Source organism: Heteronotia binoei, chromosome 16, assembly GCF_032191835.1.
Source record: "Heteronotia binoei isolate CCM8104 ecotype False Entrance Well chromosome 16, APGP_CSIRO_Hbin_v1, whole genome shotgun sequence".
Taxonomy (NCBI): domain Eukaryota; kingdom Metazoa; phylum Chordata; class Lepidosauria; order Squamata; family Gekkonidae; genus Heteronotia; species Heteronotia binoei.
Genome location: NC_083238.1, coordinates 8823836 through 8849869, shown reverse-complemented (window position 1 = coordinate 8849869; position 26034 = coordinate 8823836). Strand labels below are relative to the sequence as shown.

Below are 26034 nucleotides of genomic sequence, written 5' to 3'. Positions count from 1 at the left end.
CAAGCAGCTTTGCGCCTGCACAGTAGCCGCTTGTGCTACACAGGAGACAAGTTGTGGCTTTCAAATAAGTAATTACAACCTTGACTAAATCTTCTCGGTTACCCGAGAATAACATATCATAAAGTGACCTACTTGTGAAGCACAGGATCGTTTCCAGTCTATCCCCTGTTTGAACATGTGCAGTTGGATGCATCTTTTAAATGACTGACATTGCTCTTGATCATTGCCAGTGAGGAGGATATGAACCAAAGTGGTGAGTAATCAGTCATCCCCGCAGCCCCATTCTCACTTTCTAGAGAATACAGTGGCCAGTAAGAAGTTGGCCAACCCTATTAAAATGTGCCTACTAGATTAACCCAGAAAAAATTTTGACCACAGATTTGTCTGTTTTCCATAGCCTTGTGATTATTTTTCAGTCCTTTGCTTTCTTGTTTCTCCAATGTCCAAGCTACTGCCAAGGCCTCATTTGCATAGCTGAATGTTTTCCCATTAAAAAAAGAAATCTTTGCACATACCAGAATTGGCTATCTCCCCAGCATCTAGTTTTCTATATTCAGAGAATGGGGAAAAGGAAAAAAAGAAAGAACCATGGCGTAGCATGCAATCATGTAATCCCCCACCTGCAGTTTGAAGTGGCAGAGTATAGGGACAGTTTTCTACCTCAATTGTTGTTTGTGTCAACTAGGCTGTACAGTCCTGCTGATTCTTTCTCTTCAACCTGCCCTCCTCAATCTGCCTTCTTTTCTTTTCACCCACTGTTAAAAAAAAAACTCTCATCCCCTTCCATCTGGACTACTGGCATTTCCTCCTTGTTGCCTACCTTCCTGCTGTCAGTTATATGCAGTCTAAAATTGACTTTATTTCAAATCACTATGAGAATATTTCTCCAACTGTAGCTTTACCACCTATTGTCCCTTTCAAGAGTCTGTTCATTTACTGTTCTTTAGCTCTTTTTTTTTTCTGCTAAGGACTTAATCGGATCACTCAACTGCATCATATTCTTGCTTTGTCTACTCCAGGCTGCACCTCTTCAGAAGTTTGCTTGAGGTGGCTAACAAAATAAAAGCTGGAAAGCCAGTGTGGTGTAGTGGATAAGAGTGTTAGACTAGGATCTGGGAGATCTGGGTTCAAATCCCCACTCCTGTAATGGAAGCTTGCTAGGTGACCTCCAGCCAGTCACACCCTCGCAGCCTAACTTATTTCACAGGATTGTTATGAAAATAAAATAGAGAAGAGGAGATCAATGAAAGTTGTTTTGGGCCCCCACTGAGAAGAAAGGTGGGGGTGTAAATGAATTAAACACATACATAACAAAAACTATCCATGAGAGCTCCCAAAAAATGTTGATACAAACCCCATGATGGGGTATAAGTATCATAAAACAGCAACTAGTTGCTCCAGAAGTTATAAAAAACAGAAACAATCATTTTTAAAAGAAAAGGCATTAAGAACACCCCAGTAGGGTAGTGCAGGGTAAGGGCATTCCATTTAAGGGGAATGATGTCCCAAAGGCAAGGCGTCACTGTCTATAGTCAACACCTACCTGTAAGTGCAGATATCAGAGGCAGGGATGAAGATTTTAACTGGAAAGCTGGACAGTTCAGAAGGAGACAATGCAATATGTTCTCTTTGCTGCATTTTAATCTTAATCTTAATCAGTTCCGTAGGGCCTGCAAAACTGCCCTCTTCCAATTAGCCTTTTAAGATGGAACCAGAACTAATATTACGGTGTCTTGGACAAACAGAGATTGTAGCACCATTGTATTGTTTTAGCTTATTTTTAATATTAATTTATATATTGTATTTATACCGTTGTTGATTGATTTTATTATCTATTTATTGTTATACCATGATATTATATCATGCTTTGTAAGCCGCCCTGAGCCTGCCTTGGCGGGGAGGGCGGGGTATAAATAAAAACTTCTACTTCTTCTTCTTCTTCTTCTTCTTCTTCTTCTTCTTCTTATTATTATTATTATTATTATTATTATTATTATTATTATTATTATTATTATTATTATTATTATTATTATTATTATTATTTTCCCATTCCACCAGTGATCATGCACGCAAGTCTTTATAATTCACCTTTATGCTGTAGCAGAACACATGTCCAAAACCATGGCCCCATTATAACCTGGCTGATACATTACCAAAGTACATCCAAGGCATGAATGGACTTTTCTTTCACTTTGTTCAAAGCGCAGAACAAAAATAAATGGTTACTGTGAAGTAGGAATGCCAATATCTTGTATTGAATATGACACCGCATACTTCATGTAAGTCTTGGTCTTTTGTAAATGATATATTTATTAAAAGCATTTCTTTATTGGATTCCCATGTCCACAAGACAAACTTTATCTATGCCCGAGGGAAATCGTTATCCTTCATTGCCTGCACTGTGTTTCGGAAACGACACTTCTGTGATCCAATTAATCTATTACAATATTCAAAGGCAAGTATGCAGTAGACAAAATGAAGTTTTCTCTCTCCAGCTCATTACTCAGTAACACAAGCTCCGGACAGCGTAAACTCTTGGGTGTCCTGCTTGATAAATCTTCTTTCTAATGGGAAAAAACAGTGCTTAAGATACTGCCCCCACCACTCCATCCGATGCAAGTCAAGCAAGCATTGTGTTCGACAGCCATTAATGTTTTGTTTCCTCTGCAAGAGCCAAGCCTGGCCAGAAATCTTCATGTGCAATAGAGGGCAGGAGAGAAATGACTGGAGGAGCTAAACATCTCCTTTCTTTAAAAAAAAAAAAATCACTTTGAGTATTTCAAATAACTCTTATCATGCAAATCCTCCCAGTATTCATTCTCCCTTCAGTAGAATCCTGGCAGAACACAATAGTACAACAGGAACCACACAGTTCATCTTACTCCGTCAGAAGGTAATCCTGCCAAGATTGTAATGCTTTTAATAAATTGCAGTAAGGAAAAAAAAAAGGGGAGGGAGATTTCTATTTCCTTCTAATGCTGAGTAACTTAGGAACATGGAAAAGCAAAAAGAGAAGGGAGTCTGAGTCTCAAGTGACCTTGGTTTTGTATTTCACAGTGTATTTACTATCAAAGTATTCATTTAACAAGAAAAATTGTGCTCATCTAATAAGCAAGGTGTTGTAGAGCTATAAACCTTTAAATGGCCGAAAGAAAAACCATTTACTGCCTTTATGCCATTCCTGACTAAATCCCACAAGACGACACACACTGCCTTTTTGTTTTGCAGAACCAGCACCAGCATTTCCTCCTTCATCTCCATAAAACGTTAAACATTACCAACAAAACAACATAAAATCTTGGTTTATTTTGTCACGTCAAAGCTGATCAAAAGAACGGAACTTCCTTTCTTTCCATGCCACTAAGCTGCACATTAGTGGGAGAATTCATACTCATCTTAGATACTACACTGGATGGTGAATGTTTTAATAGTTTTATACTGCATTTGTCCTCTTTACTTTTTCTCTTTTTAACCTAAAGGAGGACACTAGTAATTAATTGGTTGAGATTGTTACTATAATGGGTCTACAGTTTGGAATTTTTGATAATCTGTTTCCATTAGGAAAAAAAATACTCATGCTGTAAAATCAATAAAATGAATTTTGTCACAATAAAAACTTTCTAAGCCTTGGAATCTGAAAACCAAGTCACACCACCCCATTCAGTTGTATATCTAGTATGAAGGGAGGAAATTTACCAGTGAAGGAGAGAAAGAAAAATATGAAACACTGAGTAGTAACCTTAATAGCCTCTGCCTATAAAATATTGCCCAGAGCAAAGAATATCTATATATATAAGCATGTCACCCAATATCACCAGTATTGTCACCGCTAGATGTTTATCATGAGAGAGAGAAAAAATAATGATTTTACAACATATCAGGATATGATCAACAAGCAAGGGAAAATTAAATCTTGGCAAACTATTAATGCAGAAGGGAGAGAGATACAATGGTTAACATATTTTCAACTTTGTCATACGACAAAACTGACAAATTACATTAATTGGAGACTGAAATATGAATAGGAGAATAATTAGTGAGCTTTTAATGCTTGCTATAATTAATCTTTGACATTATATATTTGAATAGTTTATTTTATAAATGACAATTGTATATGAAATATTAAGAACATTATCTTTTGTAAAGTTTTTGCTACAACAAACTGTAGTGTTAAAATTATGCACAAAATTAATGAGAAGTTATTGGTTTTATTTTTATATAATTGATAAAATAGGACAAAAATAGAAATGTAAAAAAAATAGTTGAATATTTTAAGTAGGTTATCATGGCTTCCCAAGTTACCATGTCATACATTTTTAGAATATTTTTAAATCAAGGATTGCCCTTAATGTCTACAATAATTGCCCTCTATATTGTGTTCTTATAATTTTATTTTTCTTTATTTCACCCTACCCTCATTCTTTATTCTGTATCCCTATTAAAAGACAAAAAATAATGGTGTTCCAGTCAATTCAACACAAACTACAAGCTTCTGCAGTGAGAGCTAATTGGGCTAGATATGCAAAGCCTGGGTGGTTTGGCCAACAAAAAGAGAAAGGGCTCCTTTGAGCGGATCACATTTGGATGCGCAAGGGGATGGCTCATTCCCCTGCAGTTTTGAAACCCCCACTTTCATTACTACAGAAAAACAGCAATAAACTAGTATTTAATTGCTTGATGTAGAATATCAGAAACATGAGAAAAAACTTAAAACTTTTTCATCTGTTTGAGAAATGTTGTTATCTTTGGCTGCATATGTGGATCCCTGATCTAAAAATAACGGAGCTCATTCTCTGACTGAGGGAATTTGTCCCAACCGCCTGCAGCCTTGCTGTAAGGACGGAGGGACACATTTGCTACCCTTGTGGAAAGAGAGAAAGATTGACAGCCCAATGGGCTTGTGCTTGGGGGTGGGGCTGGCTGCAGCAGCAGCGCTCCTTTCCCGCTCGTGCCAGTCTCCATCTGGTGATCGGCCCTCCCTCCCACCTTGATTGGTATGCAGGCATTTGCTGGTTGCCACTTATTAAGTGGACCGGGTAGGAATTTCTTGATCCCCAGCTGATTGGCGGAACTGCTGGGGTGTTTTTTCTCCTACATTACATAGCATGTCAGTGGATTGGGAATTTGGCTGTAGGGAAAATCACACATGGACTCTATCACCCCATTCATGCCTTTGAAGCTAATGATCTCTCCTCCTCAAAAATTTAAATTGGAAACCCCCAAGTCCTGTGTTGATTACCCACAGGGGGTTTAGCCCCCGCCGGGAAAATCTGGGAGGGGCTCAAGTCTTGGAGCCCCCGTGTAGTTTATGCCTATGGAAGGGAGCACTCACTGGAGAAGATCCTGATGCTAGGAAAGACAGAAGGCAAAAGAAGAAGGGGACAGCAAAATATGAGATGACTGGACAGTGTTACTAATGTGACTAACATGAATTTGAGCAGACTTTGGAGGATGGTGGAAGACAGGAGGACCTGGCATGACTTTGTTCATGGGGTCGCAAAGAGTTGGACTCGACTGTATGGCTGAACAACAACAAAGTTTATTGACTTCAAGGGGCATTAAAACTTTGCTTAGGATGGCACTGAGACTTTAAAAAGAGAGAGTGCACCATAAAGCGAAGAGGAAAGTGGGAGCAAAAGAAATATTAATCCATAAAACCATGAAAGGTCCCAAAACACAAAGGTGTTTTCACTTGCTCAACATGTGGCAAAGGCTCAGCATGTGGCAAATTGTTTTGTGGAAGGAATTCCTTAATGGAGGCACCACAACAGAAAGGGCCTTGTCTTTGGTACTGAAAGTCAGGACATATGTAGCAAGATTTCTGAGATAGATTTTAAATGACAGTTGGGTTAATATGGCAACAGACAATCCTTTGAACACCTTGGTTCCTCCCCCAGAGCATCTGGGCAAACATGATTCATACCCCTCCATTTACGGCAAATACAGAATAATCCCTGTGCTTCAAACCAGTCACCGCATTCCTAATTGTATAATCTGACTTCCATATAGGCAAGTGAACAAAAAGAAGCCAGGGCCTGTGGCCAGAGGAATCACAACAGCATCTTTATGTTACAATCATCGGTTCAGCCACGAAGAAGGAATACTGAACACCATTATGAAGAAACAAAAGAAGGCACAATTTCCAAGGCATATAAAATTATGTGTAGCACTGTGAAGTATTCCTTGCTTCCTCCTTTCACATATATCTTTCTATTAAACTTTCCACTGACACTAAGTTTCAGCCCACCCACGGTAGATGTTCAGAAGTATCTGTGAGGAGGTCTGTATATAATGAAGCTGTCTTCTCTGTAGGGAGAAGTCTGAATGACTGTATTTGTAATAATAATAATAATAATAATAAATTTTATTTGTACCCCGCCCTCCCCTGCCGAAGCAGGCTCAGGGCGGCTAACAATACGGTGACCAATGGTGCACCAACAATAAAACAGTTACATTAGAAACATTAAACATTAATTGACCTTAAAAACCTGATTAAAACAATTAACTAAAACATATTATAACGCTATCCTTGACGCTCTTCTAGTTGATGCTGATGGCGGATTTTCTTCGTTATCAGTATAATTCAGTTATTCATAAGCTAATTTAAAAAGGGTGGTCTTGCAGGCCCTGCGGAACTGATCAAGGTTCCGCAGGGCCCGCACCTCCTCTGGAAGTTGGTTCCAGAGATATGGGGCTGCGGCCGAAAAGGCCCGAGAGCGAGTATTCTGTAGTTTGATTTGTCTTGGCCCAGGGGTAGTCAGTCTGTTCTTTCCTACTGACCTCAGTGCTCTCTGGGGTTCATACGGGGAGAGACGGTCCTTCAGGTAGGCTGGTCCTCGGCCATATAGGGCTTTAAAGGTGATAACCAGCACTTTGTACTGGACCTGGTATACAATCGGTAACCAGTGCAGTTCGCGTAGCCCCGGCCGTACATGTTCCCATCTTGGGAGACCAAGCAACAGCCTGGCCGCCGCGTTCTGCACTAGCTCTAACTTCCGGGTCCGGCACAGAGGCAGCCCCATGTAGAGGGCGTTACAGTAGTCCAATCGTGAGGTGACCGTCGCATGGATCACCGTTGCTAGGTCCCGACGCTCCAGGAAAGGGGCCAACTGCTTTGCCTGCCTCAGATGGAAAAATACTGACTTGGCAGTGGCTGTTATCTGGGCCTCCATTGATAATGAAGGCTCCAGTAAAACACCCAGACTCTTCACCTGCTGCGCCGCCTTTAGCTGCACACCATCGAAGGTCGGGAGGGATATTTCCCCCCCTGGAGCGCCGCGACCCACACAGAGAACCTCTGTCTTTGCCGGATTCAGCTTCAGCCCACTCAGTCTAAGCCACGTTGCGATAGCCTGTAACGCCCGATCCAGGCCTTCCGGGGGGGAGGCGGGCCGGCCGTCCATCAGCAGATAGAGCTGGGTGTCATCTGCATATTGGTGGCAGCCCAGCCCAAACCTCCTGGCAATCTGGGCAAGGGGGCGCATATAGATGTTAAATAACATCGGGGAGAGGACTGCTCCCTGAGGCACCCCACAATCTAGTGTGCGCCTCTGGGATCGTTCACCCCCGATCGCCACCCTTTGTCCCCGACCCGTGAGGAAAGAGGAGAGCCATTGTAAAGCAGACCCCTTAACCCCAATGTCGGCGAGGCGGTGGATCAGTAGCCGATGGTCGACCGTATCAAATGCAGCCGACAGATCTAATAACATCAGCACTGCTACACCGCCTCGATCCAGTTGCCGTTGGAGGTCATCTGCTAAGGCGACCAAGACCGTCTCCGTCCCGTGGCCCGGTCGGAAGCCAGACTGGCACGGGTCTAGGACAGAAGCGTCATCTAGAAATCTCTGTAGCTGCAACGCCACTGCCCTCTCGATGATTTTACCTAAAAATGGTAAATTAGACACCGGTCGATAGTTCGCCAATTCGGCCGGGTCTACACAAATGGCACTGCAACACACATGCCTACCATCTCACAACTGAATATCTTACTTAACCACTAACATATAGGAACTTCTAGTAAAAAAGAAGACAGAAAACCAAACACTGTTAGATTTGATCTGTCTCTTAGTAATGTACTTGGGAATATATCTATCTTGTTTTTTATCTTGGGCAATATAGAGAGTATGCTTAGCCTCCATTTTATCCCTAGCAATCTAGTGAGGTAGGCAGTAGTGACATGGGTTTTCTAGAAAGAAAGAAAGAAAGAAAGAAAGAAAGAAAGAAAGAAAGAAAGAAAGAAAGAAAGAAAGAAAGAAAGAAAGAAAGAAAGAAAGAAAGAAAGTTCCAGAATATGCCTTATGCTGGAGGAAGGTTTCAGCTTTTTTTGACCTGAGTGCCAGAATACATGTAATAAAAATTAATTTGAAGTACTTATTACCTTAGTACATATTGAGTAAATAATTACTTAAATATCATTGGTGTGGGCTATATTCTAATTTGGCAAACAGAGTAGAGCCACATTTACATACTTCTTTAGGTGCTTCAGGAATCTCCTCTTGCAGCAATGGAATAGAATAAAAAGGGCACAAAGCTCATTTTTAAAGAATAATATAGACATCAACTCACTCATCATTTTACTAACATTGGGAATATGAGAAGTATCTGAGATGTGGTTCATTTAGGGAAACTGCCACTATACGTGGTTTTAGTGATCATCTGAAAGCAAGGCTATATGGGCGGGGTGGGGGGGGGGGACTTGGGACATCTTTAAATAGGTTCATCGTTTGAAAAATTAGTGCCTGAAAATTCTCTGGATTTCAATTCTTATGTAAAATGTCATCAAGGCAATGAGAGATCTAAACCAACATTCATGATGCTGGAGCAGTTTGTCATCAACATACTGTGGCCAAGAGAGGCCGCCTGTCTCTAAAGGGGTACCCCACCTAAATAATGGGGTTCCCAGCTCTGGAAACAAAATGGATTCTTATCAGAAGCAGGCCAAAAGAAAAACACTCTCTCTCTGCAAAATGTCAGAGAAACATGCTGGGGCCTGGCTCTGATTACAACATAGGCTTCCTCCTGGTCTGGCTACTCTTCCCCTCCCATTGGAATGTTGAAATTCATCACAGGTTCAACAGGTAAGTATTGTCTCTGTCATAATCCTTGGCCATCTACCTGACTCCTTACTGCAACTCAGCTTCTCTTTCGTTTACTTCTATGGTAATGTCTGCCACCTGGACAAATCTGTTGTTTTCTATGTTTACTCCTCCTCAGGGTATCTTAGCTAAATTGATTAGAACATTAACACCCATCCTGACCCATCCTGACAGACATTACTGAGTCAGCTACACCTATTTTCTCAACCTGGGAATCCATTCAGGTGTCCAGGATAAGCCCATCAACGACTATTAAGGTCTCCATAGTCACAGGAGGGTCTCCACCCCTCAAAACCCCATATAAACTAGGTCTAAATCACATTACGTTGTCTATTCTGTAAGGCACCATATGCAGTTTCTACCCCCTGTTACTCTCTGTTATTGGGTCTATTGAGAATGTCACGCTGGTCATGCACACACTTCTCTCTATTTTTCTCTGCTACATGGATGTCTACACTTCAGGACAGGTAATATTACCCACTTCAACAATCCCTACAAATCCCTATTGATCACCTCTATCCTTCGTAGTCCTTGTTTGCATGTATTTTATTGCCTGTGTATGTGATTGTACCCTTTTTCATGATTTTCTCGTAAACATTATAAAATATATTCAATCTGGAGTCTTTCTTTATGAAACTGGACCACTGTAATATTGGTGAATAAGATCTCAGCTCCTAATTTGCTCTACCTAAGGCTCCCTCTTGCTGATTTCCCCATCTAAAAGAGGAGACCCAAGCATTTCCGGTAACAATACAATCAGGTTTCTCTACAGTAAATGCACCCTTATGTCCTATTTGCTGTGCATGCTCTGCACACTTCCCTCAAGGAGGTACACCTATGGCTATGAAAACAAAATGAATGATCACTAATTCATAGTGAACTGAAAATAAATTTTTAGGAGAGCCAAGTTTCTTTTGATTTTATACTTTTGATGAAACAGTTTACGCAGAACTTCACACTGCAATTAGGCTTGTGATATACATTTGGTCTTATATTATTGCTAACTTTACTAAATCTGTGGAATCCCTTTGCTTTAAAGTACAATGCTACATATAGTTACTGAGACAGCAGCCAGAGCAGAAATGAAATACTAGCAGCACTGGACTAGAAATGCTATGATGTGGGATTTAAAAAGTACAGGTGTTTCAAAATATTGTTCTTACCTACAAGATCAGCCATAAATTTGACAATGCACTCATCTCCAAAAATCCAAGGACGCTCACCATTCATATGACCATGGACACCCCTGAAAAAAAGAATGGTGAAAATTCATACTACTCTCTTTGGTCTGGTTCTAACGGTAAAGACTCAAACCTCATTTTGAAGCAGGGAGAACATAAAGGATTTTATTATATTATGTGTGCTCATAACAAGGAAGCAATATATTAACCATTAGGTAGTGCAGTTTCTGCTGCAGAGGGACAAATTCCAGAAGCCTAGAAGAGACCAAGCTGAGTTATGTTTTTGTTCTTGTTAAAGAACAGATATCAAGATGGCTACAGCATTCAAGAAGTAGACAAGGAATGGAAGTGTAATTGGAAAAACCAAACTGGAAAAGAATATAGACTGACACCAAACTGTGTGTCATCTGACACAAACCTGCTTCTTTAATTAGCTATTAGCCACAGTGTATGTGTGTATATAAAATTTTTTGCCACTGTGTGACACAGAGTGTTGGACTTGATGGGCCGTTGGCCTGATCCAACATGGCTTCTCTTATGTTCTTATGTTCTTAATAATAATAATAATAATATTTAATTTATATCCTGCCCTCCCCGCAGTAGCAGGCTCAGGGCGGCTCACAGCATAAAAACTTCAACAACCACAATACATATAATAGATCATTAATACATATTATAAATCATACATTAAAATCATATATTACAAATCAAATGTTACACATTTTACAGTTTTTTTCCGTGGTGACAGTATTCTTCTACAGTAGATTCCTTCTTAAGTATAGGCCAGCTGGAAAAGAGTAGTCTTGCAGGCCCTGCGGAACTGGGCAAGGCTCCGCAAGTCCCGCACCTCCTCAGGCAATTGGTTCCACCAGTGGGGGGCTACAATCGAGAAGGCCCTTTCTCTGGTGACTTTCAATTTGACCTCTCTCGGCCTTGGGATTACCAAGAGATTTTGCGAGCCAGATCCTAGTACCCTCTGGGGAATATATGGAGATAGACGATCCCTAAGGTAGGCAGGTCCTTGGCCATATAGGGCTTTAAAGGTAATAACCACCACCTTGTAGCAAATCCGGTACACTATTGGCAGCCAGTGCAGTTCCCGCAGCCCAGGTTGTATGTGCTCCCATCTAGGGAGCCCCAATAACAGCCTGGCTGCTGCGTTCTGCACTAGCCAGGTTTGGCACAGGGGCAGCCACATGTAGAGGGCATTACAGTAGTCCAACCTCGAGGTGATGGTTGCATGGACCACTGTTGCCAGGTCGTTGCGGTCCAGGAAGGGGACCAAATGCTTAGCCCGCCTAAGATGAAAAAAAAAGAGGATTTAGCAGTGGCTACTAACTGGGCCTCCATTGACAGGGCCGGCTCCTGTAGCACCCCCAAACTCTTGACCTTGCGCGCCATTTTCAATGGCGCACTGTCAAATGCTGGTAGGGGAATTTCCCTTCCCATACTGCCCCAACTTAGGCAAAGGACCTCTGTCTTCGCTGGATTCAGCTTCAACCTACTCAGCCTGAGCCACCATGCCACAGCCTGCAACGTCAAATTAAGATTTTCTGGGACACAGGCCGGCCGACCATTAGTAGATAGAGTTGGGTGTCATCAGCATATTGGTGACCATTCATCCATACCCCTGGGCAATCTGGGCAAGGGGGTGCATGTAGATGTTGAACATCGGGGAGAGCACCACCCCCTGTGGCACCCCACAATTAAGAGGGTGCCTCCGGGACAGGTCTCCCCCAATCACCACCCTTTCTCTTTTTTTTCTTTACCTCTTTCTTTTTCTTTACCTCTCCAGCTGTGCTTGTCAGGATGTAAATGGAAGTTTTAACTAACTATTTGTCTTGGTGGCCTGCACCAAGAAGTATCACTCCTGCCAACATTCAGCAAGGTAGTGAAATAAGGCAACCCCAAAGATGAAGAAGTAGATTCTACAAAGTCCAGGAAATTCTTCAGGCAGTGGAAGAAGAGGTGGTTATACACTTTTAAAAAGAAGAAAAAAAGATGCAAATTGACAAAAACTGTCTAGGTCACCTGCCCACCAGAACCAACAGAATTCTGAGTGCGATTGTGCACCAGTGAGACAGAGAAAAGGAAAGCAGAGTGGCCCTGCTCAAAAGGTCTAATAATACAAGGACTGTGATTGGCATATTCCTCAACCCTATCTCTTGTGTCCCTCTCAAGGATGGATACTATCTAGGATCAGAAGAAAAGCAATCACTCTGAGCCTAATAAAATCCAAGTCTCTTTAAACTGCAAAGAGAACAGTACCCTTAAAAGCAATTACTATGTTGGAATGGGATGCGACATTAGGTTTAAGAGTGCATGTTACTTCCAAAATCCAAGACTATTTCCAGATATCTTATATAAACAGAGAAGGAGTTCCTGCTTCCTACACATTAGCTATAATCCGGCCCCTTCCCGCCCTCGCCGGCTTGAGCCGGCTATAGGGCGGGGGCCGAGTTTGCCTCCCCGGATGGAGCGAGGCAAACGGCCCCTTCATCCGGGGATGCTGGGGGGCGTGGTCGCTGGGGCTTCTTAGCCCGACCGTGCCTCCGGCCACGCACTTCGCTGGCCGTTTCTCGGAGGAAGAGCACGTCTCCTCCTGCCTCACTCGGAGGCACGGCAGCAGGGCCTGTAGTCTTCATTGGCCTTTTAGGCCTGGAGCGGCCGCTGTTCGGCCTCGGGATTTCGCGTCGCAGACAAGCGGCTCTGAAGCGGCGGCGTGCGTGCGGCTTTCGGCCGCTTCAGGAGGAGTGTCGGCGGGCGGCGTTTGGCCTTCCGGCCTCGAGCGGCTGGGTTTGTTCTGCGCGCGGGCTCCTCCTGGGCCCGGCGTTTAGTGGAGGAGCGGCGCCGACTTAGCGCCCCACCCGCGGCTTGCGGCTGCGTCAGGTCTCCCCCCCCTCTCTTCTCGTATCTCGTGGCGGTCGCGCGGCGCTCTCCCGGACAGCAAGCGGGAAGTTCGGCCTCCTGGGGTTCTCACCTGGCTTAGGATCGACGGGAATTCTGTGTCCAGGCCCCTTACTTCCTTAATTTGGCCAGCGTCGGAGGTTTGGTTGGCTCCCTCCCCCCCCCTTGCGCCAGCTAAGGGGTGCCTTTGGGGGACCCTCTTTTTTCTGCCTCTTCTCTCTGGGGGAGCGTGGGGTTGAAGGGCGTAAGCAGACCTTGGCTGGGGTTAGTTGCCTTTGGGCAGCCATGCCGAAAGGGCAGGGAAAAGCCAAGGGTAAACAGCCCTTAAGGGCTGGACAAAAAAGGCCCACTCCAACGCCCCCCCCCCCCGGGGCTGAGCAGGAAGCTCAAACTAGACAGGCTATTGTTGCCAGCCTGGAGGCGTTGGAAAGGCACCACGGTGTTGAACCTGGGTCTTCCCTCCCTGCACGAGGGCGCAAGGCAGCCAGGACTTCCACTAGGGCCTTCGAACAGGAGGTTCTGGCTCGTCTCTCTTCTTTGCAGGAAATGGCGGCCCTCCCAGGGCCGTCGGGTGGATCGGGACCGGAGCCTCAAGACGACAGCTCGGATTTGGAGGAAGGTAACGCTCCAGAGGTGTCTGCCCGCCCTGACGGCGCAGGTGGCGCTACTCCAGCTGAGACACCGGCAGGCGTGGACCCGGATGGTAAGCAGGGGTTGCCGGTCAATCCAGGCTCGTGGCCTTGGGGAGGTTGGAGCCCCTGGTTCCCGCCAAATATGGCTTGCACACCGACCAATTTCGGCCAGGGGTCACCGGTTGCCTCGGCGTTTATGCCCAGCACTGCAGCTTTGGTTGGCCCATCGGGTCAGGGACAGATTTTGCCTTGGGGCCCTCCCCCTGGCACCGGCCCTGTGCCTACCCCTTCAGCTCCTTTGGGCTCTACGGGTCAACAGGCCCCCCTGAGTTCTCTGCCCTGGGGGCACCAATGGGGCAGCACCACGTCAACCGGGTGGCCGGTTCCTCAGTGGGGGGGCTGGGACTGCCCTCCAAGTTGGTTAGGATCAGTTCCTTTCAACTGTCGCCCTTTTGGCGACACGGCTATGCCTTTAGGTGACCACCTCACGACAGCCACCCGGGAAAAAATTCTTCGGGGTGAATATGTTGATGTTTTTGGTCTTCTTTACCGTGAGTTGGAAAAGAAGGACAAGGACGAATTAGACGAGAAGGACAAAGAAAAGATCAAGCGCCGTAAGGTCGAGAGGAACTGGGCCAATTGGCTGCCCGGTTTTCTGATCTATGCCGGGGTTATTGCGCGGGCTCAGCCTTCACGGGCATCACCTCTTTTTCAATACATAGATATTATCTATAAGGCCTACACGGACTTCTCTGGTGCTGCATGGCTGCAGTATGACGAGAAGTTTCGAATGAGGGCGGCCTTGAACCCCACCATTCCCTGGGACCACATTCACCAGCAGCTGTGGCTTCAGCTTATGTCACCGGCCAAGCCTAACTCTGGTGATAGGTCGGATAGCGGCCACCTCATTAGTAGGCATGCATTGACGTCAGGTCCCCGCGCTTCGGCGGGGCAGCCGGTTCAACCCCGGCTGGTGTGTTGGGATTTTTCGTCCCAAGGGGGTTGCAGCAGGAAGCCATGCAAATATAAGCACGAGTGCCCCTTGTGTGGAGGTGCCCATTCCCTGTCCTCATGCAGCAAAACGAAGCCGCAAAGTGGGGCCAAGAGGTCCGGGAACAGCGGCAACCCCCAGGCAGCTGGAAAAGGGTCCGAGCCCCATCAAGGTGACGGCTCTTAAGAAGTTGTTAGCCGGTTACCCGCGCGCCCGCGACCGGGTTTATTTGTTGAGCGGTTTTTCCTTCAGCTTCCGTATTCCCTTCCAAGGGCCCAGGGGCCCTTGTATGGCCAAGAACTTGCAATCTGTTAAAGGGATGGAAGCGGTTGTTCGTGACAAAATCCTGAAGGAATGCAGGGAGGGCCGAGTTTTAGGCCCTTTTGATGGTCCCCCAGTTCCCAATTTAAGGGTATCCCCTTTGGGGGTAGTGCCTAAGAAGGCCCCTGGGGAGTTTCGCTTGATTCACCACCTTTCCTATCCGAAAGGCGGGTCAGTGAATGATGCCATTCCGGATTCTCTCTGTACAGTGAGATACACCTCATTCGATCAGGCAGTCAGGATTGTTCGGAGCTGCGGAGTGGGGGCTGAAATGGCGAAATGCGACATTAAGTCTGCATTTCGCCTGTTACCGGTGCACCCGCACGATTTTGAGCTCCTAGGTTTTATGTTTGATGGGAAGTTTTATATGGACCGGGCCCTACCTATGGGATGTGCTATCTCATGCTCAGCCTTTGAGCGTTTTAGCACGTTCCTCGAATGGGCCCTGCGTGTGCGGTCTGGTTCCGCCTCCACGGTCCATTATCTTGATGATTTTTTATTCGTGGGCCGTCCCGGGTCGGGCCAGTGCGCTCATTTGCTCCAGTCCTTCCTGGGTTTAGCGTCTGTGTTGGGAGTGCCGCTCGCCCATGAGAAGACTGAGGCCCAGTGTCTGTGTTGACTTTTTTAGGCATTGAGTTGGATTCTGTTCAGCAGGCTTCCAGGTTGCCTGTGGATAAAATTCATCGGTTAAGGCAGATGTTGTCAGCGGCCATGGGCCAGCGCAAGCTGTCGCTCCTAGAGCTTCAGAAGCTGGTGGGCCACCTTAACTTCGCTTGTAAGGTGGTGGCCCCCGAGAGAGCCTTTTTACGGTGATTATGTGATGCTATGTCGGGTTTGCGCCGCCCTCACCACCGAGTCAGGATCACCCAAGGCATGCGGCAGGATTTGCAGGTTTGGGAGCTTTTCTTGGCCGATTTTAACGGGGTGTCTTTCTGGCGTGAGGAGCTGAAACTGGAAGCTGAGCTCCAGATCACATCTGACGCTGCCGGGTCAGTTGGCTTCGGTGTTTATTTCCGTGGGCATTGGTGCGCTGAGGAGTGGCCGGCCGAGTGGCTGGCTAGCGACCTCGGCCGAAATTTAACTTTTTTGGAATTTTTTCCTATAGTAGTAGCACTTCAGTTATGGGGACCTGCTTTGGCCAACCATGTTGTCCACTTCTGGTGTGACAATTTGGCTGTGGTCCATGTGATTAACACATTGTCTTCCAAGTCGGTCCCGGTTATGCGCCTAGTCAGGGCGTTTGTGTTACGTTGTTTACGGTTGAATGTTTTGTTTCTTGCTAAACACGTGCCCGGAGTATGCAATGGAGTTGCGGATGCTCTGTCTCGTCGGCAGATGGAGCGCTTCTGCCTGCTTGCACCAGAGGCCGATCTCCAGCCGGCTCGGATGCCCCCAGAGATGTGGCGGCTTGGAGACTCGAGGCCAACCGAGCAATGAAGCTAGCGCTGGCGCCTTCTACCCGGAAGGCCTACGATCATTTGGTGTACCAGTTCCGGACCTTTAGGGACCAGGTCGGGTTGGGCAACAGGTGGCCCGTCCCGGTGGCCCACCTTATGCAGTTTTGTGTGCATCTGAAAGGTAAGGGGCTCGTCGTTAAGACGATTAGGGCCAAGCTGGCAGCCCTCGCTTTTCATGCTAAAATTAATGGTTTGCCTGACAGGACTGACGATTTCAGGCTGCGAAAAATGTTGGAGGGTTGGGCGCCCGAACAAGGGCCGCGACCCGATACAAGGCAACCCTTTCCCCCCGCTGTGTTGAGGGGGCTTAGGGCAGTTTGGCCTTCAGTTTGTTTTTCCAGTTTCGAGGCTGCGCTTTTTCAGGCTGCGCTTTTTCAGGCTGCGTTGATGATTGCATTTTTTGGAGCACTCAGAGTGAGTGAGCTGGTGGTCAGCTCTCGGCAGGACCACTCTCAGCGGGCCCTACAGTCGGGTGATGTAAAGATTCAAGAGGACAGCGTTGTCATTTCCATATGCAAGTCTAAGACTGATCAGAGACAGCGAGGTACGTGCATCACCCTGGGTTTGTGTGAGGATATTGATATCTGTCCGGTGGTTGCCTTGAAGGAATACATTGCTGTCCGGGGCGAAGACGTTGGGCCTTTATTTCACCACAACGATGGGTCGCCATTGACCAAATTTCAGTTTTGGTCCATAACCAGCCGTGCTTTGGATAAGCTTGGCCTTGGCGGGGTCCAGTTCGGAACTCACTCTTTTCGCATTGGGGCTGCATCGACGGCGGCTGCCATGGGTTATCCTGGGCCTGCCATTCAGAAAGTGGGACGGTGGAGGTCCATGGCTTACAAAGGTTACGTTTGCCCCATTACCCATTGAGGGCGTTGGTTGATGTTCATGGTTTACTTTGTTCTTTGTTTTCAGGTGCTGTGGCGCGGGGCGAGAGGACACGGATCTTGATCGCCGGCCACAGCATGATATTTTGGGCTGCCCATTTTGCTCGGCGATCGCCCTTCGGTTCGCAGCTGGGCCTCAGCGAGCGGGCAGTAGTGGAATGGCAAGGGCGTCGGGGCCTACGGTGGGATGGCCTCTTGCCACTTCTGTTCCAGGGGAGGGACGGCCCTCCGCCTCGGATCCTGTTGATTCACCTCGAGGGTAACGATCTGGGCCTAGTGCAGGGGAGGGCCCTGTCACGTCAGGCGATCGAAGACCTCCGGGTGTTGCGGAGCAGGTGGCCCGATGTGTTGATCTTGTGGTCCGCCATTCTTCCGCGACGGGTGTGGAGGGCTGCTTTGAACCCCGCCGGGGTCGAGAGGGCTTGACGCAAGGCTAACAGGGTGATGCGGAGGGCGCTCGCTGGGGGCCTTGGCATTTACCTTCCCCACCCGGTCATCAGGTCGTATAGGGCGGACCTATATCGACCAGATGGTGTCCACCTGTCCGCGGCGGGCAACAGGGCGTTTTTGTTGGACCTACAGCTGGGGCTCCGGCTGGCTTTAGGCCTGCCGGTGGGCCCAAGTGCCTAAGCTGAGGCTTGGCATTGTGGTGGTGGGAATTGAAGTCAGGTTGTTTTGGTGAGCACCCATGGTTTTCCTGGTTAAGGGAAGTAGCTGGGGATGGGCGGCAGCTGGGTTAAAACGGCCCTCTGCTGTCTTTCCCGCTACAGGGTTACCTCATTTAGCGAGCCATCCCTGGGAGGGCGGCTGCGCCATTTGGAGGTTATACCCGACCGTTGCCGGCCTGGCAGCAGCTAGTTTACCTGGCTGCTTCTGGGGGCTGGGTGGCTCGCCCCACCGGGTCCGGGAAGGGTTTTGGAGTTCCCTTCGCCTGCCCGGTTAGTTTAGGTTGCCCCAGGCTGTTGGTTCAATAAAGTTGCCCTGTTTTACACCCATATACCGTGTTGTCTCGTTCTTCCGACTGGGGGGGCAATCCGGCCCCTTCCCGCCCGCGCCGGCTTGAGCCGGCTATAGGGCGGGGGCCGAGTTTGCCTCCCCGGATGGAGCGAGGCAAACGGCCCCTTCATCCGGGGATGCTGGGGGGCGTGGTCGCTGGGGCTTCTTAGCCCGACCGCGCCTCCGGCCACGCACTTCGCTGGCCGTTTCTCGGCCCTCCCTCCCACCCGGCAATAGTACAGGCTTCTCCGGTCGCCGTTTTTATCGGGGCCAGGCAGGAATTTTTTCATCCCATCTGATTGGCCTGAGCTGGGATGTTTTTCGCCTGCCTTGTACTGCTGCCTTGAGGTTGGGCTTATGTTAGGTAACTTTATGGGGCGGGAATTGAAGTCAGGTTGTTTTGGTGAGCACCCATGGTTTTCCTGGTTAAGGGAAGTAGCTGGGGATGGGCGGCAGCTGGTTAAAACGGCCCTCTGCTGTCTTTCCCGCTACAGGGTTACCTCATTTAGCGAGCCGTCCCTGGGAGGGCGGCTGCGCCATTTGGAGGTTATACCCGACCGTTGCCGGCCTGGCAGCAGCTAGTTTACCTGGCTGCTGCTGGGGGCTGGGTGGCTCGCCCCACCGGGTCCGGGAAGGGTTTTGGAGTTCCCTTCGCCTGCCCGGTTAGTTTAGGTTGCCCCAGGCTGTTGGTTCAATAAAGTTGCCCTGTTTTACACCCATATACCGTGTTGTCTCGTTCTTCCGACTGGGGGGGCAAACCACAACAGTGAGAGCAATATTCTTGTAGTGCTAGACTATTGAGGTTCAGGGATTCGCAAGATATCACACTAGCCCCAGTGCTCAGAATGTTTATACCACATGTGGGAATTCCCTGAACATTTCTCAACCCACACACACAGACACACAAACCCACAATTTCTCATGGATCTCTATCTTGTCAAGATCTAAACTTCATTAATTTTAGTTATTTTAAAATATTTTTACTTTCACCTGTCAAGAAAGGGCTCAAAGTTGCTAATCAAAGAAGTCAGAAACCCTGATGAAAGCCAGTTTCCATCATACTGTAGTCTACTAATGCTTTGTTAAGTTGTGTCAACTAAGAAAGACAATATAGGATGTTTACAAAAGGGTATTCTTGATTCTTAAGCCGGGGTCACAGTCTCATCAGGAAGCAAGGATACCTGTGTATACCTATAAAATCTGCCTTTACTTTCACCAATATAGAATCCTAGAGTTGAAGGGACCTCCAGGGTCATCTAATGTGATCTCCTGCACAATGGTGGAAATTCACAAATACCTTCCCACAAATACCCCAGTGACCTCTGTTCCATGCCCAGATGATGGCAAAAAACCTCCAGGATCCCTGGCCAAACTGGCCTGGAGAAAATTACTTCTCTACCCCAAAGTGGTGATTTGCATTTGTGGTGTGGCATTGGGGAAGGGTCACAAGAACTAAGCACTGATGCGTCCCTTTCTACCCTCCCCCTCATGACCTGCCTAAGTTCACAGCATCATTTTACTATAAATCAAATTACTGCCCTGCATTCTTATGAGAAGTATTACACCTGGAAATGCTGTTCCTATATAAGGCAGACTTCCTCCTGTCCCTCACACTTAATGACTTATGACTGGACCCTCACATACAGAAATCCTCCAAAGATGAGAGTTGCAATTTATTTATTATTTTGGATTTTTTATCCCATCCTCCCCACAAGTGGGCTCAGGGTGGGTAACAACATAGATACACATTAAAAACCAGTCAAAACATTAAAAACCACTATATAGTTTAAAACACTAAAAAAGATGGCAAAATATAAATACAATCCAGATATATAAGACCATTTGGACAGATGAATGGAATCAAATGAAACTACATCTTGTCAGTGCTCCACGGGCAAATGATTGGGCAATGTTTGGGCAGTCTTTGCAGAGAGGCCAAATGAGTACATGTCCACTGCAACAACCAAAATCCTAGCAGAACAGCTCAATTTTGCAGGCCCTGTGGAACTATAACAAGCTCCACCAGGCCCTGAGCTCTGGTAGGAGCATGTTCTGTCAGGTAGGGGGCAGGACTAAAAGAGCCCTGGTCCTGGTTGAGGCTGACATCCTTTGGGCTAAGGATAGAAAACAAAAATTTAGATTGAACCATTTCCAACCTTTTGTGTCTTGCTGTGATATTAATTGGGGCACCTTATGTAAGTTGATTATGTACTTTGGCTTTAAACAACCTGAGGGCTGCTATTACACATCTGCCACCGTTGTGCCCCCAAATTTTTTTTTGATTGCTCCCATGCAAGCATTACATGATCTTTTACCATTTGCCTGGAAGTATATCCTCAGATATCTAAAACTTGAAACCTGCTCTGCAGGGTTATCATCTAATGACCAATGGTATACTCTGGGGGACCTTTTCACAAAGACCGTTACTTAGGTTTTAGAGTGGTTTACTCCTAAATTGTTATTCTGGCAAAATTGAGTAAATCCCTTCAGTGCTATCTTTAGGCCTGTAGGCGTCCTTGAAAGAAGGACAGCATCATCAGCATAAAGGAGAATGCTAGTGTGCTTATTGCCTAACTTTGGTGAATGACATTCTGACTTATTTATGGAAGACACCAGATCGTTAAAACAGAAATTGACCAGAAAGGGAGCTAATAGGCAGCCTTTTGTTGTACCAGTGTTATCTGTCAAATGGCCTTGTTGGGTGCATTTCACTCGAATAGACGTTTGATTGTAAAGGGCTTGAATAAGGAATAATAGCCGCCTGTTTATACTAGTAGATCTTAGTTTATCCCATAAGATGGTTCTGGAAACAGAGTCAAAGGCTGACGAGATCTAGGAAGGCCATGTAGAAAGATACGTTGGAAGCATTAAGTGATTAACTGATCTAAAAGCATGCAATGGTCTATTACTGACCTGCCTTCTCCGAAACCTGCCTGTTCTTCGGCCAGACCAAAATCATTTTCTAGCCAGTCTTTAAATTTCCACAGTAGATGTCTTGTATAAAGTTTGCTCACTATGCTAAGCAAACTAATTGGTCTGTAATTATTGGGATCCTCCTTGTTGCCCTTTTTATACAGAGGGATAATGATGGCTGTCCTCCAGTCCTTAGGTTATCTTCCCAGACTGGTCAATTTGAGTGAATAAGGATGCCAGTATGGACGCCCACCAGTCAGCATTCCTCTTAATCAGTTCTGGAGGAATTAGATCAATTTCAGGGGCTTTCCCTGGCTTTAGAGCATTCATAAGCTGTTTCACTTACTGGCAACTCACTGGGGACCATACAGGTTAGAAGGGATCTCTAATTTGGGAGAATTCTGTCACCATACAACCTCTTGAAGTGTAGTACTCAAGAGTCAGGTGGGATGGGGATATTGCAAATGGTCTATTTGATATGGCTGAAACTAGTTTCCAGAACAGAACACAATCCTTCGCTTTCACTGCTTTCCATAGTTCCTCCCAAGATGCCTTGGCACTTTCCCGCTTCTTTCGCTTAGTAAGGGCCTTGTACTGAGCTTTTTGAAAATTTTAATCCTTTGCAAGAATAGCCTCAGGATTACCTCTGTATTTGGAATAATTTTCGTTAAGAGAATTCTTTGTCTTTCTGCAATCCAAATCAAACCACAATTCATGAAAGAAAGGTCCGTGTTTTTGAGGTCTTTGGTTTGTCCTGACCACTATCTGCTGAATTTCTGAAATAAATTGGTTGTAGTTAAATACACAGATGTCTGCGTCAGTTGCATTTACTAGACTGTGTAGAATGTTGTTAGCAGTCTCAGAACCTGTAAAATTGGCAATTCTTCATTCCAAAGTGGCTGGCCATCTAGGACACTTATAACAGTCCCCAGCCATTAAACCTAGCCTTGCACTGCAAGGTTTATCATAGTGCAGAGCTAGAACTTGTGTATCTATTTTCAAAATGAGGGGTAGATGATCACTCTCATGCTGAGGGGCAACTGCCTCCTCAGGTATTGTACTGCCTTCTCAGACACCATAATGTAATTGATAACACTCATTCTGGTTCCTGACCAGAATGTGTATTCTGCAGGATGAGCACTAGGCAGAGACCTATTTAAGACTTTGAGATTAAAACTAATTAGTAGTTTGCTAAGAAGGTGGCCTGCATAATTAACTTTTTTGTCTTTTGATGTCCTAGTTAGGGACCATACATTACTTGTAGTCTCTGACAAACATTTTCTGCTCTTTGGGTGCGCACAAAGGTCAATCGAACCAATGCAAGCATTAAAATCACCGCCAGCGATAATGTGAATGGCAGAGTGGGCTGCAGTCAGATAATCCAGTTACGATTCTAGTCACAAAAATCTTGCATAAATCTGGACATTTGTTCCACCAGGTGGTAAATACACATTTACTATTATACAGTATGAATTGTTTCTCGGCTTGGCTTCGCGAACGAAGATTTAAGAAGGGTGCAATAGTCCACGTCTGCTGCAGGCTCGCTGGTGGCTGACAAGACCAATGCGGGACAGGCAGGTCCGGCCACAGTGGCTGCAGGGAAAAGTCTGATTTAGGGTTGGTGCTGTAGCAGTGCGATTCTTCCTCAGTCTCCTTTTGTCCTCAAGACCAGCTATGCGTGCGTTCTCAAAGGAAGAGACAGCCTGGTGGATGGTGTGTCTCCATGCTTTGCGATCTGAGGCTAGGTCAGACCACTGGTGATGGTTGATGCGACAGGTGCCAAGGGATTTCTTCAAGGAGTCCTTGTACCTCTTCTTTGGTGCCCCTCTATTTCGATGGCCGGTGGAGAGTTCGCCATACAGGGCAATCTTGGGAAGGCGGTGGTTTTCCATCCTAGAAATATGCCCTGCCCAGCGCAGCTGCGTCTTCAGCAGCAGTGCCTCGATACTGGTAACCTCCGCCCGCTTGAGGACTTCAGTGTTGGTCACAAAGTCACTCCAGTGGATGTTGAGGATGGTGCGAAGGCAGCGCTGATGAAAGCGCTCGAGGAGTCGCAGGTGATGACGGTATAAAACCCACGATTCGGAGAATCAGTTCTGAAGATGAATTGTTACTCTCAAACAAAAGGGCTAATGCAAACTGGTCAAAATTGGGAAGTGATATGACAGTCGACTGGAGCACAGAGGAGTCCACCCCTAGCTCTACCATGTTCTGATGCCTCCACAGGAAGGGCAAATGTTCTATAACCACTCAAAAATGGCTCCTCCAGGCACCAGGTTTCCTGACAAAGCACTGTATCAAAGTTGCAAATAAAATTCATTGCACTGATTTCCCTCACTCTGCAATACCATCCTCTTAAATTTCGGGATATCAGGGACAGAACCTGACTTTTTATGAATCTTGCTTGGAGGGCAGATATAACAAAATACTTTTTGAAGATTGTATATGCCCCTGCTGTAATGAAGGGATAGAATCTTTAGTGCATGTCCTATGTGATTGCAAGGTGTACAACATTCACCGTGAAATCCTTCCTTTTCCTGCAATTTTGCCTACCATTCTTAATCAAAAAATGCAACAACTGAAGGATCTTCTGAATGATAGAAACCCTATGGTTATACTCAAATTAGCTAAATTTGACTGGCTTGCCACCAGAATTAGAAAGTCACAAATAGCTCAGAAGGGTAATAGCTAGGCATTTTCTTTCTTTCTTTCTTTCTTAGTTGGTAGCTTTTAAAACGTTTAATCCCATTATAAACTGTATGAATGTTTTTATAATTGAATGTAGTAATTTTACCTCTGTTCTCTCAGCATAATTTATATGGGTTACAGTAACCAGCATTGGTTTTATCTGTACTGTTTTTGCTGGCTTCTGCTGTGAATAAACTTGAAACTTGGGTTTGGGATAACCAGGAGATGTAGCTTAGCAGAGTGCAAAGCTCTCTGGGGGATATATAGGGAAAGGTGGTCTCTTAGATATGGTGGTCTCAGGCCGCCCAGGGCATTATAGATTAATACTATCACCTTAAAGTGGATCCAGAACTTCTACTGGTAGCCGGTGCAACTGCAGAGCACCTGCTGGATGAACGCCTACATAGGCACCACCGTCAGCAGGCATATCACTGCATTTTGCACCAGCTGGAATTTCCAGATCAGGTTCAAGGGCAAGTCCATGTACAGTGAGTTACAGTAATCTAACCTGGAAGTGACCATTGCATGGGTCACTATAGCGGGATCCTGGGCAGGGAGGTAAGAAACCAGTTGCCTGACCTGCTGCAAATGACAAAAGGCAGACCTGGCAACTGCAGTGACCTGGGCCTCCATGGAGAGCAAGGCATCCAGGACAACCCAAGGCTCCTAACCCTCATGCTGGCACCAAAAGTGCCCCGTCAAGGGCAATTTTCTTTCTAAGCTGAAGAGTCTTGTGAGCAAAAATTCTATTTTGTGAGCTACTGGCATTAAAGTTGTGAGCTATTGCATAAATGTGTTTGCTCTGGGGCCATTTTTCTTGAGCTGAGACAAAAATGTATGAGCTGGAGGCTAAAAAATTGTGAGCGAGCTCTCACTAACTCAGCTTAGAGGGAACACTGATCAAGGGTTATTTATTTATTTATTTTTATTTATTAGGCTTATCTTCTGCCCTTTCCCATAACGGACTCAGGGCAGATCACAACATAAATTGAACAATGAAAAACCTACAATTTAAATTTAAACCAATACAGTAAAAAAACCAAAATAGAACAATAGAACAAAATAAGATGCATCACAGGTGGGAAGGGCACATGTCACAAAATACAGCAGTTTTTGGCCCAAGAAGAAGTGATGGTATTAATAATAAGATTCAGCACCACAACAAGGCTGTAAAGTACGATGTCACAACAAGGGAGGCAAACTGATGGAATAATTGCTGGAATAGGATGCCCTCTGCCTCAACCAAAAGCCCAGTAGAATAGCTCTGTCTTACAGGCCCTACAAAATGGTAGATGGGGCCCAGATCTACATAGGGAGCTGATTCCACCAGACAGGGACAAGAGCCAAAAAAGGCCTGGCCCTGGTTGAGGCAAGACAGACGGCAACTCCAGCTGTGCAAAAACAGAAAGAAGCACCGGGGGCAAAAGGGCTCGCCACGCAGAACAAGCCCTAGTGCGAAATCGGTAATGGATTTAGTTGTGTACAAATAGAGGGAGCCGTGCTGCCCATTGGTATGACTGACAAAACTTCAGTATTCACCTTGCTGTGCTCTCTCAGTTCACTATGCTGAATTTGGTCTGAATTGTCTGAATTTGGTGCAGAACTAGGATCTGTGTGGCACTAGGACAAAACTTCAGAATCCAGCTGCCCAAGGGCAAGCCTGCATAGAGCAAATTACAATAGTCCAGTCTGGAAGTGACTGGTGCATGGATCACTGTAGCTAAATCCTGGGGGGATAGATAGGGTGCCAGCTGTCTGACCTGCCGAAGATGATAGAAGGCAGATCGAACAACTGCTGTGACCTGGGCCTCCATGGTGAGTAAGGTGTCCAGTATCACTCCCAGACTTTTTACCTTCTGAGCTGGCACAAGAGATGCACCATCCAGGGTTGGAACCAGTCCCCCTTGGTTCAGGTACAGGACCTCCATCTTAGCTGGATTGAGCTTCAGCTGGCTTTGTCTCA

The 26034-nt window shown here is 46.2% G+C and overlaps 1 protein-coding gene across 1 annotated transcript in view; it reads right to left on the bottom strand.

Annotated features, from left to right (window-relative positions):
• The window catches only part of KYNU (kynureninase), a 202514-nt gene that overhangs the window by 131743 nt on the left and 44737 nt on the right, over positions 1–26034 (bottom strand). The window contains exon 4 of the mRNA XM_060257263.1: positions 10259–10341. Coding sequence (XP_060113246.1) covers positions 10259–10341 — 83 coding nt within the window. The remainder of the gene's footprint in view (positions 1–10258; positions 10342–26034) is intronic.